Raw genomic sequence first — 19,275 nt, 5'->3', positions numbered from 1 at the left:
TCCTCGTTAAACCAGGATCTGCAGGGAAATTTTTAGTTTTTTTCAGTTTCAGGGGGGCAAGTTGGTCTAGAATGGATGCCATGGTTGTGTAGTGTGATGTGAGTTCTGTTGCGGAGCGGCCGTCAGGGGAGATGGGCAGGAGCGTGCCTATTTTTTCTTCTAAGTCGCTCATGTTGATCTGTGATAGGTTTCTCGTCCACGTGGGAGGATTTTGGATGGGAGGTTGATACATGATCGGTTGCGTGATATGGAATCGGATTAAGTGGTGATCTGACCAGTCAACTGGTAGGATGTAATTTATTGTGATTGCGTCATGTTGGGCGATGATGGCATCCAGGATAGCCCCTTTGTTGTGTGTACCTTCTGAGCAGTGTTGGGTAAGGTTATTGATTTGTAGTAGCTCGTTCAGGTTTTGTATAGGTGGACTGTTTTTGTCATTCCAATGCAAGTTGAGGTCACCCAGAATTAGGTTGTTATTGTCTCGGAGTGCGCAGTGTGCAATCAGGTCTGACAGGTGTTCAGTGAAAGTGGGGGTGTTGCCTGGGGGATGGTATAGGAGATGGCATTGCAGTACTTTGTTTTGCTGGTGTTGAAGTTGGCGGTTAGACATTCAAAGGTGTTGTTGTTGAAGGTGTCTATTTGGGTCACAGACAGGTTGTTGTTGTGACTGATTACTAAGCCTCAACCTCTTTGGTCTTTTCGGTCTTTGTTGATGATTGAGAAGCCTGGGGGTAGGAGGGTGTCCAGGATTGGAGGCGAGCAGTCATCGAACCATGTCTCTGTTATGAAGGCTATGTCTATGTCATGAGTGAGAGTGGAGTCAGCAAACTCTGTGGCATGTTTGGTGGCTGATCTGCAGTTTATGAGCATGCAGTTAGTAGATGGTGACTCTATTACTGTTTTTTTCTTGAACCCCTTAACCGCGGCGGCAATTCCGCCGCAGTGCGGGTGTTCTATTAAGTGGGCGGGGCTGCGACTGCCGTTGGCCATTCGCAGCACTGGGGAGGGAGTGCTCCTGTCGGCCAACGGCCGACCGGAGCACGGAAGGGGTTAAGGGTGCAGTGGGAATGTTGATGAAGGAGGCTGGGGGTCTACAGGGTTTCGGAGTGGAGTGGTCTCTTCTGAATCCATTGATTACCTGATTCATAAATTGGGGAATGGAAGCAGCGGAGGTATCATACGAGAAGGCCAGATCAGCCGCTTTATCCGAGGACATAGCCTCCGTAGTTCTTTTGGGCCTCAGTGTATGACTCGAAAGGGGAGGTGAGGTCTCGCTGGGACGCATAGACTTGACGTGCCTTTGGTGTGCAGGGTTCGAAAGAGTGGGGGTACTGTGGTGGTTTTTGGATGGATTAGTGAGTGTAGCGTGGTTGTTTAGTATGTCGTTGAAACTCTGTGCTATAATAGCTCATTGGCTTTCAAGCCGGGAGAGCCGACGCCCCGTCTCATCTTGGGTTAGGCTGGATGGGTTCTGGGCGGGGTCTACCTGGAGGGGCGAATGCCTGATGATGTTGTGTTTCCTTCCCGTCGTTCTTGCGTTATCCGTGAGGGCTTTGGGGAGGGACTTGGGCGTGGGGTGCAGGTGGTTGTGATGTGTCAGCTGCTTTCTATTGCAGGTATATATGGGAGGGTTATTGGAAGTCTTTGTTTGCATAGTGGGGGCAGACGGAGTTGCTGGAGGCGGGTAATGAGCCGGGGCAGTTCGCGGGGGTGAGCTTGTGGTGGCATGAGGGTCTTGTTCTTGGTGCCAGAGGTGCTGGTGGTGGCACGAGTAAAAGGAAGGGGGTTTATGATATCGGGTGCAGGAGTATAGTGGGAGTTCCTCTGGGGGTTTGGATGTCGAGGTAAGGGGGTGGGTTGGGTGGTCGAGATGAGTATGAGCAGAGGCAGTCCTAAGTGAGGGGAAGAGGGAACCAAATGTCTCAAGGTTGTCGTTATTGGCTTGGATCAAGACTGTGTCATTGAAATAGATGGTCACCGAGGTGTACCCACTTCTTGTTGAGCGGTTAGGGATAGGGAGAGAAAGTTTGTAGCTATGGGGTGTATTCGTAGTTTTGGTAATGTGGAGTTGTGATCTGAGGGTGGAGATCCACTTTTTGGGTCTTTCGGTGTGAAAGATGAGGTTCATTTTTATTTGGCCTTTAGAGGAGCAATGATATATGTCTGCAAATAGTGATTCGGGGAATTGCCTGATCATTTTATGTTTGAGGTTTTGATGAGAGGTTTGGGGGTGATTAATCGAGAAGGAGTTCGGGCCGTGCGGTTTGACGTAGCTCGACATGAGGGGGTTGCCGTAGGTTGGTTTGATAGAGGGCATTTTGACTAAGCTGGGGGAGGGGTTGGTTACTATCGGGATTGGTGTGTTACACTAACATAGGGGTCACATGGGTTGGGAGGTGGCCTGGGCTGGTGGGAAGGTCGTAGGCTCTGAGCTGTAGAGGTAGCTTAATCTGGACGAGGCCGGCAAGAACAGGGGGTAAAGGCGTTTTTGGTGTGAAAGGGGACTCACTGGAGCAGTCTGATCCTCGGTGAGAGGAACTCCTTCTGTGTGGCCGGTTTGGGTTCAGGTGTTATAGAGATCGTGATTGCTCGCAAAATTGATTGCCCAGTGGATTTGTGTGCTTTCCTGGGGTTGTTTGTAAGCATGAGCGCAAAATCCGCTCCGATCGCGGATTTTGCGGATTTTCGGTAAATCCGCGATCCGCGAACTCTCGCGAATTTACCGAGAATCCGCAATCCGCAATCGGAGCGGATTTTGTGGTCAAAAGTTCAAACCTAAATAATTTACGATGGCGCCGGCAAGCTGCCAGCGCCATCCTCAAATGGTTACTTAATTAGCTTCGACAGGAAGCTCTAACAGATAAGATAAAGCAGGGGCTCGAGCGCCTGCTTTATTTTATCAGTTGGAGCTTCCTGTTGAAGCTAATTAAGTAACTTTTGCAGGATGGCGCTGGCAGCTTGCCGGCGCCATCGTAAATTAGTTACATGGTGTGTCTTTCTTCGTGAATAAATATGTGCCCTAGTTGAAGCTTAAATTCAGTGACTCATTCATCAGCCCAAAAATAATCACGTGGCTTTCACGTGCGCAATCCCCGTGCTGTTCCTGTGACCAGGGGCTTCTGTCTCTTAATCTGCTGCTCTGATCGGTCTCTGACCTTTTGTATTCACACAAGGGGCATGTGCGCTCGCATGGAAGCCCCGTCCGTTTGGCCCCGCCCACACACTCGAGGTGTGCACCCACCCGTCTTCCCGCCATTTACCCACTATGATGGACATTTCACTCAAGGGACCCCCCCTGCGCACTTCGGCGCGATTGCATAGTAACACACACTTGGTCGCTGGAACTAGTTGAAGCGCAAATACAGTGACTCATTCATCAGCCCAAAAAAAATCGTGAGCGTTGGGAGGCTGGGCAGATGTGCCTTCTTCCCAAATATACCATCGGAAATCCGCTGTGATGCTGCCCAGAGGCATTTGCATCTTTGGCTTTCACGTGCGCAATCCCCGTGCTGTGACCAGGGGCGTCTGTCTCTTAATCTGCTGCTCTGATCGGTCTCTGACCTTTTGTATTCACACAAGGGGCATGTGCGCTCGCATGGAAGCCCCGTCCGTTTGGCCCCGCCCACACACTTGAGGAAGCCCCGCCCCCAAATCCGCCAATCGGCAAAATCCGCGGATTTTGCGGATCCACGATCCGTGAATCCGCAAATTCGTGAATCGTGGATCCGCAAAATCCGCCCATGCTTAGTTGTTTGTCTTGAGCTTCAGTGTTGGAGTGCTCTACAAGGCAGCTGTTTCCATGCAGGGATCCTGCCTGCTCGTAAATTGATGGCCCAGTGGATTAGTGTGCTTATCCTGGGGATGTTTGTCATGAGCTTCAGTATTGGGAAGCTCTTCAAGGTGGAGGTTTCTGTGGAAGACTCACAAGCATTAGGTACTCGTGTTGGTTTAGGCAGCTATCTTAGGGCAGGCATTGTGGAGCTCTGTGTGGTGCCTTGAAATTGCGTGCAGTCTAGTGTTCCTGGAGGGTTATCATTGTCAGGTCCACATCGGGGTGGCCATTTTGGGTCCAGGCGCTGCAAGGCTCAACAGTAGCTTTTAGTGCGCTAACTGAAGACCCCTTGATATCCTTTTATTGACCCTTGCAGGTAGGAACTCTCAATTACCCCGATTAGAGTGATTTTTTTTCAGTTCACTTGCAGTCTGCTGGTCAAGCTTGTTTTCTTTAGTTATTATTCCATTTCCGGGCGGCCATTTGTAGGTCAGGCGTCGCGGGCTCGGCAGTAGTTCACGCTCCATTTTTCCCGTTCTTCCGCTTTTTAAGAAGGGGCCTTGGTTGCTAGTGCTCGCTTGTGACCACTCTGGCGTGTTTAGTGATGCTTGTGTCCACTGTGGGGTGTTTAGTGACGAACAGGGTTACTTTTATCTGCTTCATGATTGGTCAGCCATTTTGGGGACAGGCGCTGCGGGGCTTAGCAGAGGCTCATAGTCGGATATCTATGGGCCCCCCAGTGACCATTTGGTGGTCGACTGCAGGTCGTGATTCACTAGTGTCCACCTGAGAAACTAAGGCTTACTTGCAGTATGTTTGACCAGCCTAGTTAACTTTTTATAGTTCCATACCTTGTGCGGCCATTTTGGGGTCAGGCGGTGCGGATCTCATCCACCAATCATGCTCTGTTTTTGCATGGTTCGGCCCGTGAGTGCTGTGAGGAGGCAGCGGTCCGGTTTCGGGGCAGTCTGGACTCTCGCGGGTCCGAGAGGGATGTCCTTGAATTGGGGGAGGTCTGGTTCGTCGCCGATCACTTACGAGGTAACAGTTTCCCTCGTAGAGATGTTGGGGCGCAGAACCTCCACACTTCGGTTCCGGCTGAGGGCGGGAGCTTGATTCAAGCGTATCCTCCTTGGGTTAGACCGGTAAGTCCTCGTTTTCGGGTTGCAGAGATGGTGGGGGGCAGCATGGGTTAACCTTGTAGTGGTGATCCCAGGGCCCGGGAGCTCGGTTTCAGAGCTCTCTGCCCGAGGCCATCATAGAGACTTTGGGTATGGATGGGGCGGATGGAATGTTGACAAACATGATGGATGAAAGATTGAATGTATGACAGAATGTAAAGACAAAATGATGGATATCAGCGGGTGGATGGAAGGATGAATGGACAGATGCACGGATGGAAGAGAGAAGCCAGATCTTCTGGGGAGGGTTGCGACGATTTGCTTAGCTTGTTTGGGGTCATAAGAACATTGGTTCAAAGTGGGGGTTATTTTTATTTTCTGGCAACTTCCTTGTTCAGAAGTTTTGGTATGTGCTACTTCAACCCATGCTAGCATGAAGACCAAAGTTTTAGCAAGATCTGGATGCAGAAAGCAAAACGAAAAGCATGATGAAATAGAAATGATTCCCTTCAAATTTAGCTGTTGAGGTCAGAGGACAAGTGTTAGTACGAGTACACAAACAAACACAGAAAAACAAACACACACACACACAGAAAAACAAACACACACACACTCTCTCTCTCAGTACTCTTTTTAAAGAAATAAAGCAAAAAGTTCTTGCCATTTTAAAGGTCAAATTTGAGGCGTGATGAAACGTGTAAACACAACGCGCTAACGTGAAACACAAACATGAACCATGTTAACATATATCAAGGCCTGTAATATATCAACACCGCCATCGCACAGGCAATATGCAGCAACACGCCACACATTGACAGTCTGCAAATCTAGAAGACTTACAAAGAGCACATACTTCAAGTCGCTAGAACAGGGGTCTTCTATAGGCTTTTCTTAATGAGAGCTGCTAATATTGAATAAAAATCAATGCAAGCTACTAATATTATCAGTGTTTTAACAGAAACCTCATCAGACACGATTACATTAGTGGCCACCATATGCCAGATGCACGCAGTCATTCATCAGTTATCGTTGCCAGCAGTAACGAACGGAAGGCTTCGCCAATGCCTCTACGTGGTTTATACTTAAAAGCCACAGCTATAACGCCCATGGCAACAAGGTGATATTAGTAACAGGCCTTCCAGTGCCATATGCATTATAACTCAAATATCAGCTTTACCTTTTTTTTAATTCAATTATTTTTTTTCAAACATAAGCATATAAGGTCTGAAAATTAACATATTTTCGTTTCAAATACTGGCGTTTCCATTTTTGAATACATACATGAAAACGTTTTGAATTTAGAAAGATACTTACAGGTCGCTGGAGAGCTAACAGTAACTCACGAGCTACTCGTTGGAGAAGCCTGCTTCTAGAAACCTAGACTTACTTCCTCTTCGGTGGTGCTGTTCGGCATATTTGCATTTTTACAATCTTCCTACCACCCGAGACTGTATCTTCCTGGCACCCCATTGTGATGTTGCGTCCTCTCTTTATTCGTATACACTAGTCTTGAGTTCCCATTGTTTATGTACTATTATGTCTCTGTATCGTCTATGGCTATGCATCATGGTGCTTTGTACAGAGTCCGCCGGCCTCAGGGCCTAGATTCAGGTTTTATAAATACCCTGATAAAACAAAATTAAAAACACAACTTCTCTTGAGGCGATTATGGTCACCCATATCCACAGCTTCTTCAAGACTGATGTCATCCCCTTCTGCCATGGGACTGTTGCATCCATTAAGACCAGCTAGCAGGAACCCCCTGTCATTCACCTGCTTTCCTACCGGTGCCCATAAACATGCTGCAATACACAGCTTTAAGTGGACCGGGCCCTGCCTGTGCTCAGCACCGGCTGTTCTAAAAAGTAGGTGCAGAGACGGGTCCTATCAGGCTCTCCATTTTTGCTCTCACGTTCAGGATGAAAGGTAACTCTGCAACAGTACCACCACCATTCACTGCATTTATGTAACTTCAAAAAAACTGGTCATAGTTCTTTCACAGTCTCATCATTCCAAAACTGAGGTATTTTCAATGTTCTATACAAAGAAGCCATAGTTGTTGCTTATTTATCTTATGCAGTTAACAACCATTGGCAAAGCCAATAGCCCTGGCTTGTTGTAGGTGTAATGTTACTTTTTGTATTGCATATCTGGATGTAATGACAGAAGCAGCAAAATACCGGACGGGCAGCACACTATGCTAAGCACAGATTTGTAGCTTACTTTTTTAAGCTACCCTCTAATTGCATCGGCCACGTCCCTTTGAGAGACCCTCCAGTTTTTTCATCCCACTTCAAGCCCTGTGCAATAATATAGCTTACAATATGATAACATTATCAAAGCGTGGAACTACATTACGTTATCTAGAATAGTGCAATATTTAACAATGCATGGATAGCTTACCATAGCAGTACAGGGCATAACATAACACAACACACCTTAAAAAACATTTTGTAAGTGATAAATATTTAAACTATAATCAAATTTGATCAAAACTCAAGAGAAACGGTTTGCCAGTTTTAAGGTTGCATTTAAAACCACACCAGAAGGTATTGACATTTTCTGTAAAACATAGCATACGCTTTGCACATTGCAAGATCTGAACTAAATTAACTTATGCATCATTCAAGCACCTAAGTCTAGCAATATAATGACATGATATAAGGAAAATGAGTTACGGATACCGCTGGTTTGTTGCCGGAAAACTCTGGTAAGGGACATTGAGCATCTTCTCCCCACTCGTAGTAGTGATCTCTGCAGTGCGACACATTATGCATGAACAAGCTTTGTGGAGTCTGGCCTCGAACCATCTGACTTAAGATCAAAAGAAAAACACTGTAACTCAGTCGTTAAACAGACGATGGTCATCTACACTAACAGAAATATGTTAGCTTATAGACTATAAATCTTTACAGCACTCTATCTGACTTCAATCTCATTTACACTTGTCTTTCACACAGAAGGACATCATTTGTTCTGCAAATGCTAGTCACTTTGATAAGAAAGAAAATTGTGCAATCGAAATTGCAGAAGATGGGTTTTCACTTTTGAGATGATGATGTTACCTTTATTTTTTAGCACAACATATTTGTGTGGCTGCTTCATCAATAGACGTTCCAGTTTTAGCCATTTGAGACATTAGGAGCATTATTGAGTTCATATGCTTGATTCTAATTGTGCATTTATTTTGTGTATCCATCATACATTTATTCTTGCTGAGTATCCATTTATGCATGAGCTACTTTTACATGCTTTAAAATTATTGTTACATGCATTTATGATTTCACTGTTTTAATGTGTGTTTCAATTATACTTGTACTTTCAGTTCAGCACATGAGTCTATAATGTTACTGCTTTAACATGTGTTTCAATCATAGTTGTTTTTTCAGTTAAGAAATGCAGTTCTTCAATCATAGTTGTGCTGTCAGTTAAGATATTCAGTGTTTTTATATTTATGTTTGTGATGATAGTCAAAGGTCATGGGTGGAATGTAGTGTTGAAGGCACTCTTGTGGTCTGACACCCTGTGATGAACTCTGACTACCATTATTTTAACTGACTTTAGTGTGTTATTTTATCCTAGCCTGAATGTAGGACGGTCCTGCATATGCCTTGTTTCTCTTACAAGTTTCTTTCTTGTAATCTTGCTGTCTTTCAGTGGGAGCTGTCACGGAGTAGAACAGCCATGTCAAGAACAGAAGGTCAGGGATGTGCATTTGAAAGTGTGAGAGGGAGAGAGAGGTGTGGAATGTACTCTTTGGTTTCAAAGTGCAGTCTTGTGGGCAAGTGCTCGGTGTTGTACATTGAGAGATGAAGTATGTGATGTTATAGGATATTGAGAGATGGAGTATGTGAATCTATAAGCAGTTGTGCACAATTGTGCATTGTGTTGTACATTGATGAGAATTATGAAGTTCCTCCTATTGGCTTTGACATGGCCTCATGTCATCCTTTTTCTGACTTTGCCTTGCTTCAGCTTTTCTGCGTGCACAGCAGCGTTTGCAAGTTGTTTGGGTTAATCACGTTCACAGTCTTTTTGTTTTTGTGAGAGATTGTTTATGTACCCCAAAGGCTTTGTGAGCTTCGTCAAGATGAAGGCTGAAACATATGAGATTTGGAGAAGGGAACATGAGAACTCCTTTCTGCCATGGGAATGTTTGTTTGGAACCTGGCCAGTTCCGGTAAGATTCCTCTGGTCCGGGGGGAGGTCTTTCACGGACATTCTAGTGTGCTTTGAGATCATGAAGCTGAGGGTTATTGACTCAGAAACCGGGAGTTTGGAATCTGAGTGGGGACGGTCACGTCTACCTCGGAGTGTGGAACTCTGGTTGCTGAGGCTCTTAACCACAGCTGTTTAACTGCCCCAGTCAGAAGTGAGTGAGATGCAGTGTTTGCACCAGGTGAAGTATTGCGTTTTGGTTATTGCCATTGTGATATTTGGCCAGTGGCTTTGATCATTTGATGTGTTTTCTTTGTGATGTGTGAGTGAGTCAAGGTGAACCTCCAAAGTAATCATTTGATGTATATATATATATATCTTTCTGATCTCTTGCAGGACATCCTAGTATATTTGCTTGAGTCTTATTTCATATTATTTGCTGCTTGTTCATTCATCAGTATTATTCATGCATTGTATTTACCAAGTGTGTTATTATTGCTTGCATATAAACATATATATATCTCTTTGTGTATTTGAATCTTGTTCATTTGGCATCTGGGAAAGCCTTTCTGTTAGAGAGCATTGTGTAAAATAAAACCCCAAGCCTTTTTCTAAAAGAGAGAGAGTCTTGCATTTTGTAAAAAAAAAACCTTTTCTAAAGGTCCTGTGTTTATGTCTCCTGCTTCGCTTTGTGGGTTTGGGCTACCCTGTGGAAGATTCTGTATTATCTGATAGGCGCAAGGAAGACAACAACTTGTTAGATCCTCCAGGGGGCTGCTGGAGGGTATGAACTAACTCAACCTCCTGAAGCTATGGAGTACATAGCATGGCACTACAAGAGGTTACTCTTTTTATTCTCTCCACATGGGACCTTCTCCAGAATAGATGACATATTTTTTCACCCGAAACAAATTGTGCAATTTGTTATGGCCCAGTACCTGGAACAAATATTATAGGACCATGCGACACTCGCAGTTGAGTTGCAGGATCAAGCCTATTTGGCACCTGTGCCACAATGTTGTTTACAACCCCCGGCATTATTAGACCAGGTAGTTTGGGAGGAAATTAGGAGGCGGCGCCGGGATTTTTAACCATAAATACAGGAAGAGTAAAATTGGCTGGGTTACTTTAAGAAACTTTTAATGTAACCATACAGAAGAAATATATGGCCACAACCTATGGGGTATGTAGATCCCTGGGGAACACAGTCACAAAATTAGCACAGCACCTAGCGGACATTAACAGACAGGCCCCACACACTGTGAAAGTATGTGAAACATGAAAAGGATGGGAGGGGGAACTAAACGAGGTCTGGATACCCTCAGGAAACACGATTACAACTGTATACAGAAATGCAATGCTAGCAGGGAGACTATCCTGGTAGGCTTTTGGCTTGGATAGTCAACAAGAAGAGAGGAGGAAATGCTGGAGTGTCCATTTGAGATGCAAATGGGGTATTTCTGAACACCAAAGAGCACATTCTTACCCGATTAGCGGAGTTCTAAAATGCACTTTATGCACAAACGGGACTGGACAATGACCCGTTTGTGCACGGCAACCATTAGCCACACTAAATGCACCAATTGACGAGTAAGATATAAGATGGGCCATCAAACACATGAATATGGGGAAGAGGGTGGGCTTGTAAAATGGCCATACTCGAGTGAGGCTCCTGGAGTCCGGGGCAGTTATACATAATAATCCTGCATCTGACACATGTTCAGGCATTAAAAAACGTGTGGATTGAGTAGAAGAAGCTTTGGTGCATTAACTGGAGCTGTCAATCTAGACCTCGCTGGCAAAACAGCTGGAGCAGACCAGGCAGGGATGCCTACTCGAGAGCTGCAACAGACCCAGCAGGAGACAGAGACAGGCGAGTAAGCACTTAACACCTAAATAAAGCAGCACCCGGAGTCGCGATACTGGGGAGGTCTCACTGCTACCGGCAGTGGTCCCAACATGAGCAAGGACAGAGCAGCTCGGTCCCAGATGACCAACACTATTACTCAATACACCACCCCAGGCAGACCTCGCATAGACTGACAAGGCAGACGGGCCTGATGGAAGAGGGGGAAACAGACGGGCCTCCGACTTCGGAGCCATGCAGGCAGAGCACCTGATGGTCATACAGGGATACCACTCAGCATTAGAACATCAGACAGAAACAGTCTCTATTGACGTGAGGCTGCAGAGGGCCGACTTGCGTAAAGGCCGCTCTCGCCGCAGTAATATCAGGGTGCTAGGTTTCCCAGAAAGGGCAGAGGGAGTGTCCACTGAACAGTTTCTCGAAGACTGGATCTGGAAGGTCTTGAAACCAAAAGGACTCTATGAAATATTTATCATTGAAAGAGCACACAGAGCCCTGGTCCCTCCACCACCACCGCCCCCAAGAACGATCATTGCAATGATCCTTAACTATAGGGACAGGGATTGTATCCTGAGAGCGGCATGGAAACAGGAAATACCATGGTTTGAGAACTCCAGTATCAGCATTTACACGGACTACACAAAATTGGTCCAGGAGCAATGCAAGTCTTTCCTGGCCATTAAGCAAAAACTCTGGGGCTGGGACTCAGGTATATGCTATTATACCCATCCAAATTAAAGGTACTGTACAAAGACTTTTCTGACAGACCAGATGAGGTGTGGCAGTAGCTTGAGATCTGGGACCCTGGGAGGCCCAGAATGGGGGCCCCTCTGGCCGAGGAGCATGGGGCTGATGCTCTCGGAGACCTCTTGTGAAGAAGGCTGTCAGCCCAAGACCTGTGGAGCAGTCCCCTGGGACTCCGGAGAGAATCCATATTGCGGAGGACAGAACGATGCAGTTGTCCAACATCGGCATCCGGGGGTGCCCCTGCGACGAGGGCACCAAGCCCTACAGCTGAAATGATATGAATGAGGGGGTAACGAGAAGGGGTGAAAAGGAGAAAATTAACGACGTAGAGAAAGAACTGGTTGGGGAGGGGGGGAAACTGAAAGTTGGGACACTGTGCAATTGACATATATGCTTCCCACATTTGCACTGCAATGACAATGAAGAAGGGGGCAGGAGGTGGCCCACTTCCGCTATGAGGGGTAGGGGAGGTTTGCTTGGGCAAAGGTTCACGAGCAAAGGAATAAACAAGCATGGGAGATCTACGGGGTACCCGAGGGGAGGGGAGAAAGCATGGTTAGAGAGATTTTTCTTTGTTTTTGCTGGTCTATGTTGGGCCAATGGGGAAGTTGTGTCAGTCTTCGCACAACAGCAAGTGGGCTTCCGTAGGCTGATGTTGTTACTATGGCTGTCCGTGGGGGGGGGGGGAGCAGTGAGTTCTAAATTAATTGCTTATATTTACATGGTTGACGGGTTGTTCTTGAAAGGAAATAGCCATCTTTCTGCCCGGGATTGTGCGGGGATAAAAAAAACACACTATAGAACATAATGGAGGTCTCTAATAAAGCTAACTACTTTGAATGTATGGGGACTTGGCCCAGCCAGAAAAAGGTACAGTGTCTTCGACACATAATACTAGTATAGCAAGTCTCCAGGAGACGCATTGACAGATGTTGAAGCAGCAAAACTAGTGAAGAAATGAAGAGGACAGACACATCATGTAAATGTAAATGTAGTGTATTTTGTAAAGCGCACAGCTGCCCCAACGGGGCGTCCCGGCGCTGTATAACGCTGTGGAACCCTTCCTGGCTCTCCCTGTGAGAAGCCCCTCCTGGGCACCTCCAAGGTGAAGCCAGGCATCCCAGTGTTGTAGGGGCCGTTGTGGAGATTAGGCAAGCTATTGCCCAGAGTTGCAGCGTGGGACCCATGATTAGAGTAGGCGTCGAGGCGAAAATTATCGAGTCTGCGGACATTGAGCTCAAGACCCTGCCGCGTCGGGACTTGAACCCTGGTCCCAGGCCTGATCTCTGCTTCAGAGTCTGCCGCTCTAACCAGTGAGCCACACTTCTCCACTGTGTGTTCCTCATCATGCCACTTATTCATCCTTCTCTAGGGGAGTTTCGATCTGGGCAGCCCCGGGGGTTCCATTTGCAATTAAATATATGGAAGCTGACATGGAGGGCAGATACATACTGATCCATGGCACACTAGACGGATGGGAGATAGTAATCCTGAACTCCTATGGCCCGAATATAGATGATGGGACATTCTATGCTACATTGAGAGATGTAATGTCCACCTGCAGTGGGAAGAGATACCTTTTGGGTGGGGGACTTCAATTGTGTGATGAACGGGAGACTGGATTGCCTCCCACCCTGATAGCACACTAAACTGAGAATGACAGCGAACTTGTCAGAAGTGATGTCGCAAATGGAACTTGGAGATATTTGGAGTGATACACACCCGAAATACTGGAGTACACCTGCTACTTGGCCACGCCCGGAACCAACAGCAGACTCAACAGGGTCTTGGCACCTTGTCAGACGACTCTGAAGGTGCAAGAGGTCACATACCTGCCAAGATACTTGTCTGACCACGCACCAGTGACATGTGGTTTTAGGTGGGGGAGGGGGACCAGAACCCTCTACTCATGGAGGTTCCCCTTGTAAATATTGAAGGACCAAGTGGGGAAGGATGATATTGCTAATGCGCTGGATGACTACCTTGAATTAAACTGGATTATGGCGGGAATCCGCTTGATAGAATGGGAAACGATTAAGACTGTCCGATGCGGGTGCTGCACATTCTGCAGGAGACACTCACTGAGAAGGAGCTCGACTTAGCAGCCCAACAGGGGGAGATGGGGGACGAGGGGCGACAGAAAACTATAATTGAGTTTTTATGACAAGTTACGGAAGCACGAGACAGATTAGAAAAATACACACTAACATCATACCATCAGTTACTACATCAGTAGTGGTACAAATTGGGACAGTCCTAGACTGGATTCTGAAGTGAGAGATGCCACATACAGAGGTGCTCCATCTAATGAATCCCAGAGGAGGTGAAGCATGACCCAGAGTGCTATAGTGGAGGTATTCAAGGGCCTTTTCGAACAGCCATACGCACCCCCGGGAGACCCTACCCCAGAACAATTAGCTGAGTACTTAAGAGATCTCTTGGTCCCACAAGTGGGTTAGTAGGGGAGAGAAAACCTGTAGAAACCTCTGCTAGTGGAGGAAATACAGATGGCCATTAATATGTTGCCATATGGTAATGCAACGAGTTCACTGCGGAATTTTATCGGACATTCTCGGCAGTTGTGACCTCCCGCCTCTGGTAGGTTTATACAGAGGCCCTGGAAAGAAAGGGCCTCCCCCCACTTTTGAGAGGGTATTATAGCAATGATTCCAAAGACAGATGCAGAACCTTCTGACCCGGCCTCCTACTACCCAATCACAATGATAAACCTAGACATGACAATTTTTACCAGGACATTGGCCCAGAGGCTGGGTCCGGAGATGGGTGGACAGGTCAACCCAGACCAATGTGAGTTCATACCTAGTATAAAAATACCAAGATGAGCATCGGAAGGCTCATGCATGTCATTCATGAAGTGGAGGACGATGATCAGGATCTTGCCTTGGTATCTATTTATATAGCTAAGGCGTTTGACACAGTAAATTAGTGTTATCTCCAAGCAATTTTGGTGCGAATGTGGTTTGGAACCCGCTTACAGTCCTGGGTAAGTCTACTTTATATCGAACCCTCTGCCAGGGCCAGGCTGGGGAGATTAATCTCTGCACCCTTTGTGGTCCAAATGGGCACCTGGCAGCGGTGCCCATTGTCACCCCTGCTGTTTGTGCCAGCGCTGGAACCACTGGCCATCAGAATTAGGACGAAAATGTGTCGATATGGGATATAAATTTGGGGAAGAGAGCATCTGGTTTCTTTATACGCTGATGACATCTTGTTTTGGAAGAGGTGTGGCGCAGCGGCCAGTGTGCCCGACTCCGGACCACCGGGTTCACGGTTCGATCCCTGGCTCCGGCGGCAAGGTAGCCCAGCACCATGTGACTCTGGGCAATAGCTTGCTTAATCATCCTAATGGCCCCCAGCGCCGGGACACCTCTGTCGGAGGTAGCTGTGCGCTTTACAAATGCTGGCATTTACATTTATTTTATCTGATGGCGCCGGCAATTTCGCTACCATACTTGTTGGAGCACTTTAAGGCCTTCGGGAAAGTTTTGGTCTGTGTATAAATATGTCCAAATCCTTGATTTTTCCTCTTGCCGTTCGTGCCATACGGACCCCGCCACGCTTTCCCTGATGCCCTTACGTTGGGAGACGGGCTAGTTCCAATATCTGGGCATCATAGTCAAGCATACCGCCCAGAAACAGAAGAAATTTAATATAGACTGAATGGTAGAGGGATTGGTCAGTTCGGTCACCTTCTGGAAGGCACTCCCCTTGTCCCTTATGGGGCGGGTAGAGGTAGCCAAAATGGTGTTCCTGTCCGATGCCTATATACCCTTCAGCACTCACTGGACACACTCCCTTGGTCAGTGTTTAAACAACTTCATTCCCTGCTATTAAAACTGGTATGGGCGGATGGCAGAAATAAAGTGAGCAAAGAGATACTTCAGCTGCGCTCCCCAATATAGAACTCTATTATATAGCGTCCCAACTCCAACATGCAGCACACTGTCTGACTGAAGAGAACAACTGGGAGAAAGAACTCCTGACAGATGACGCCAGAGAAAAAAACCTTGCATCAGCTGTTGCATGGAGGGGGGAGGGGTCAGGGAGTGGACCCTTATTTGATTAAACACACAACAGCACTCTGGGAAAGAGCGGTGAGGGTGGTTCTGAGACACGCCCCCTTTGCCAGAAAGTTTATGTTTTGGGACCTGTCAGCGTTCATCCACGTGGATTTATAAGTGAATGTTATTGGCTGGAAAGTCGGGCGATGCTTGACGTTAGCAGACCTTTTCCCTAATGACAGACTGGTTTCTTTTGAGGCGTCGCAACAAAGCTTTGGGGTAAGACAGGGTAAATTCCTTCTCTACGCAAGCATTGTTAATATATTCCGGGACATCTGGCCTACGTGCCCGGCTGCCCCATAATCTTCAGCCCTGATCAGGACGCTACTAGAGTTTGGAGGGGGAAGACACTTGATATCCCACTTGTACAATGCTAGGATTATGGATATGCCTAGACCAAGACCAAGAGTGAGAATAACTTAGGAGGATCATCTGGGTGCACCAATGACGGATACAGGGTGGAAGGAGGCCTGCAAACTAGTAAAAAAGGGCTCATGTAATGCGTGGTTTAAAGTAGCCCATTGAGGGGGTTCGTATACCATAGAGCGGCACACACCACTCGTAATACTAGCGCCAGGGAGTCGGCGGTGAAACTGGCCATCTACTGGCACCTTACCCCGACAAGACTCAATCAGGGCAATCCTCTTCGAAGCGCTCTGTGTTGGAGGGGCTGCGGTGAAAGGGGCACTCTGACCCATCTCCTGTGGGAATGCAACGCTCTGCAAGGGTACTGGAAAGCGGTATTAGACGATATTGACTCCACCTTTGAAACTGAAATCCCGCGCTTTCCTGCATACACTATCCTAGGGCTACCCAACGCACTCACATTTCCCTTAAAGTCACTACGTGGCAAACAGATGGGCATTGCCATGCAGGCAGCGTCACAACACGTTCTGTCACTATGGGGCTCCACCACATTACCCACCCACACTGGCTGGTTACACAAATTGTGGTTCACACTGGGCATGGAGCGCATCCAAGCCACACTCACACATTCGACTGACTCCTTCCAGAAGACCTGGCAACCGCTCCTGTCCCTCTTATCCAGGGAATTTCACGAAATCACATGCCCAAAATATCTTCGCATTCTACGGCTCACGACACCACCGCAGAACCCGCCACAAACTTAGACACCTTGCTACACACTAGCCCGAGAGTGAACTCAGGGAGACTCCGAACTATTGGCATACTGGCCGGGGTGGGGGGAGGGGGGGAGGGGCTGTTGGGTGAAGGGTGGGGGGTTGAGTTTTTCCTTCTGTTTTGTTTGGTTGTAATTCCCACATGGCATCTTCACCTAAATGTCGGCAATGCAATATTGTGTAGGCGTGATTTATATGCTTCTTGGTTGCCTCTCAGAGAAGACGTGCCTGTCTGTCTCGCTCGCTACATAAACCTACTGCATGCTATTCGCCTTACTATGCCTGTTTTTCTTGCTCTTAAACTCAATAAAACAAATTTGAAATTAAAGTAGCCCATTTCAATTTTTTGCATCGTTCGTATGTCACCCTGGTACTGCTGCACCATATAGACCCCACGAAACCGGATATATGTTCCCGATGTCAACCCACACCAGCAACATTTCTACACCTGGCTTGGGAATGTCCCACAGTACAGATTTAAAGGGGCTGGCTGGTTGAGGCACTACAGAGTGTAGGAGGTGTGACACTGAGGCTAGAGCCCACTACCTGTCTGTTGGATATACTTAAACAACGCAAGGGTGGGAAAATGCAATGGAGATTTGTATAATTGGTGCTATTACTTGCGAAAAGACGAGTTTCTATGGCTTGGATGTGCAATGGGTGGCCCAATCTACAAAGATGGGGTAGAGATGTGAAAGAATGGGGCAGTAGCAGGGGAGGTCAGGCTACGAGAGTGTAGGGTAGATGAGCATGCCGGTAAAGATTTAGCGACATGGAGAAAGTTAACAGACGAGTTTGAAGCAGCAGTGGGAGGGCAGGACTCAGTGGATTCAGAATCCGACTAGGATGGATGTGGTTCGCCTACGGAATGTCCTGAGTCTAAAACAATGGAAACTGCTATACTAACCGCATGCAACATACGACCTGTATTACTGGGGGCCTTTAGAAAATGGGACTATTTCGCTAAAAACTGCACTGGGAGTGGGTGGAATGGCTATAACGTTTGTTTCACATTTGTAAATGTTGTTCAGTATAACGCTTTCCATGTGTTTAACAACTGTGAAATTGAAAAATAAACATTCTTTAAAAAAAAAGAGGATCTGGAGGCTAGAGGAATGACTGCTCAAGTATAACACAGGGGATAGGAGACCATGTTGATCTTGTGGATCAGTGCAGGAAAAGAAGCAGAACATTTATGTTGACAAAGGGCAAGTGAAATAATGATTGGGAGATGATTTGGTTCTGAAGAAGGTGAGAGTTAACCAGTTATATTTGTTATATATGTGGAGTCCTGTGCCGGATTCTCACGAGGGAGAGGCAGGGCTTAATTTGTTGAAAAAAAAAAGTAAGTGCCAGGACCCTTCTTGGGAGTCCCCTGCAGCTTGCAACACCCATTGCTCCTGCCAAGACTATCAATAACGGTACTAACATAAGTAATAACCATCTGACTTTTACAAGTGGGACAATTCTGAGTACTCCAGGCCACCCAAAGCTATACCTATGGCATAAGTGGCATATATTATTCATTTGTAATGCATATTAAATTATTAAACATCGTTTGCCTGCTCATCTAACAATTTGATAGGCAGCACCACCATATGGGAGACTGTCATTAGAGCTGTTGTTGAGAATAATGTGTTGGTGCCGAGCGCTGAAAACCATTGGCTCCAATACAGCACGGGGTGAGAGAGGCTTAAGGAAAGCATGCCAGTTCTTGCATGTAGAATACATACGAGGCAGCTCATGAAAGTCTTAAACCCCGGGAGTGGGTTGTACCCACCCAAATCCACCATATTTGGTCCTTTTACAAACAAGGATCAGGACTAGAGGTGTGTATAGTGCAATATTTGCACTAACCTATTAATGCCAGACCTAAGAGTGAGTGTAAAACATGTCATAGTGTTGATCAATGGCTGAAAAGGTCTCTACAGGGCATGGGCTAAGAGCGCGAACAGCCTTTCGGGGAAAGTCATGAATGATCATCAAAAATCCCACAGGAGCAGTGAGAGAAACTTTATGAGGGATTAGATGGGGTAAGAAGCAGGTACATGCTCCCTCAAAAGCACAGCACTGTTTGCTGGTATCAGCTAAATAATTGAGTACTCAAAATCCACAAATTTAAACAAAAAATTCAATTCAATTATTTTCTTCATTTGAAATCTATATAATCTTTTGTAAATGATTTTGTTTGTTGCAATGGTGTATTAAAAGTAATAAATTACATCCTTTTAGTACTTCATACTTTCGCTCACAATGCATTTTGGATGATAAACCGCGTACAACAAACGCTCAATAAGGCCCTTAGCTGCTTCTACTCCTACGTGAAGAACCTGTTTTTTCACCAGTAGATTGTCATTGGAGAGGTTTCATTGGTTTTCCTAGCCATTCA

General features: G+C 46.5%; 1 protein-coding gene across 1 annotated transcript in view; it reads right to left on the bottom strand.

Annotated features, from left to right (window-relative positions):
* The window catches only part of NOX3 (NADPH oxidase 3), a 632,637-nt gene that overhangs the window by 301,431 nt on the left and 311,931 nt on the right, over positions 1 to 19,275 (bottom strand). The window contains exon 7 of the mRNA XM_078647785.1: positions 7,578 to 7,707. Coding sequence (XP_078503911.1) covers positions 7,578 to 7,707 — 130 coding nt within the window. The remainder of the gene's footprint in view (positions 1 to 7,577; positions 7,708 to 19,275) is intronic.

This window comes from Lissotriton helveticus, chromosome 6, assembly GCF_964261635.1.
Source record: "Lissotriton helveticus chromosome 6, aLisHel1.1, whole genome shotgun sequence".
Classification (NCBI taxonomy): Eukaryota; Metazoa; Chordata; class Amphibia; order Caudata; family Salamandridae; genus Lissotriton; species Lissotriton helveticus.
The sequence above is the reverse complement of the archived record's forward strand: the minus strand, read 5'-3'. Positions and strand labels throughout refer to the sequence as shown.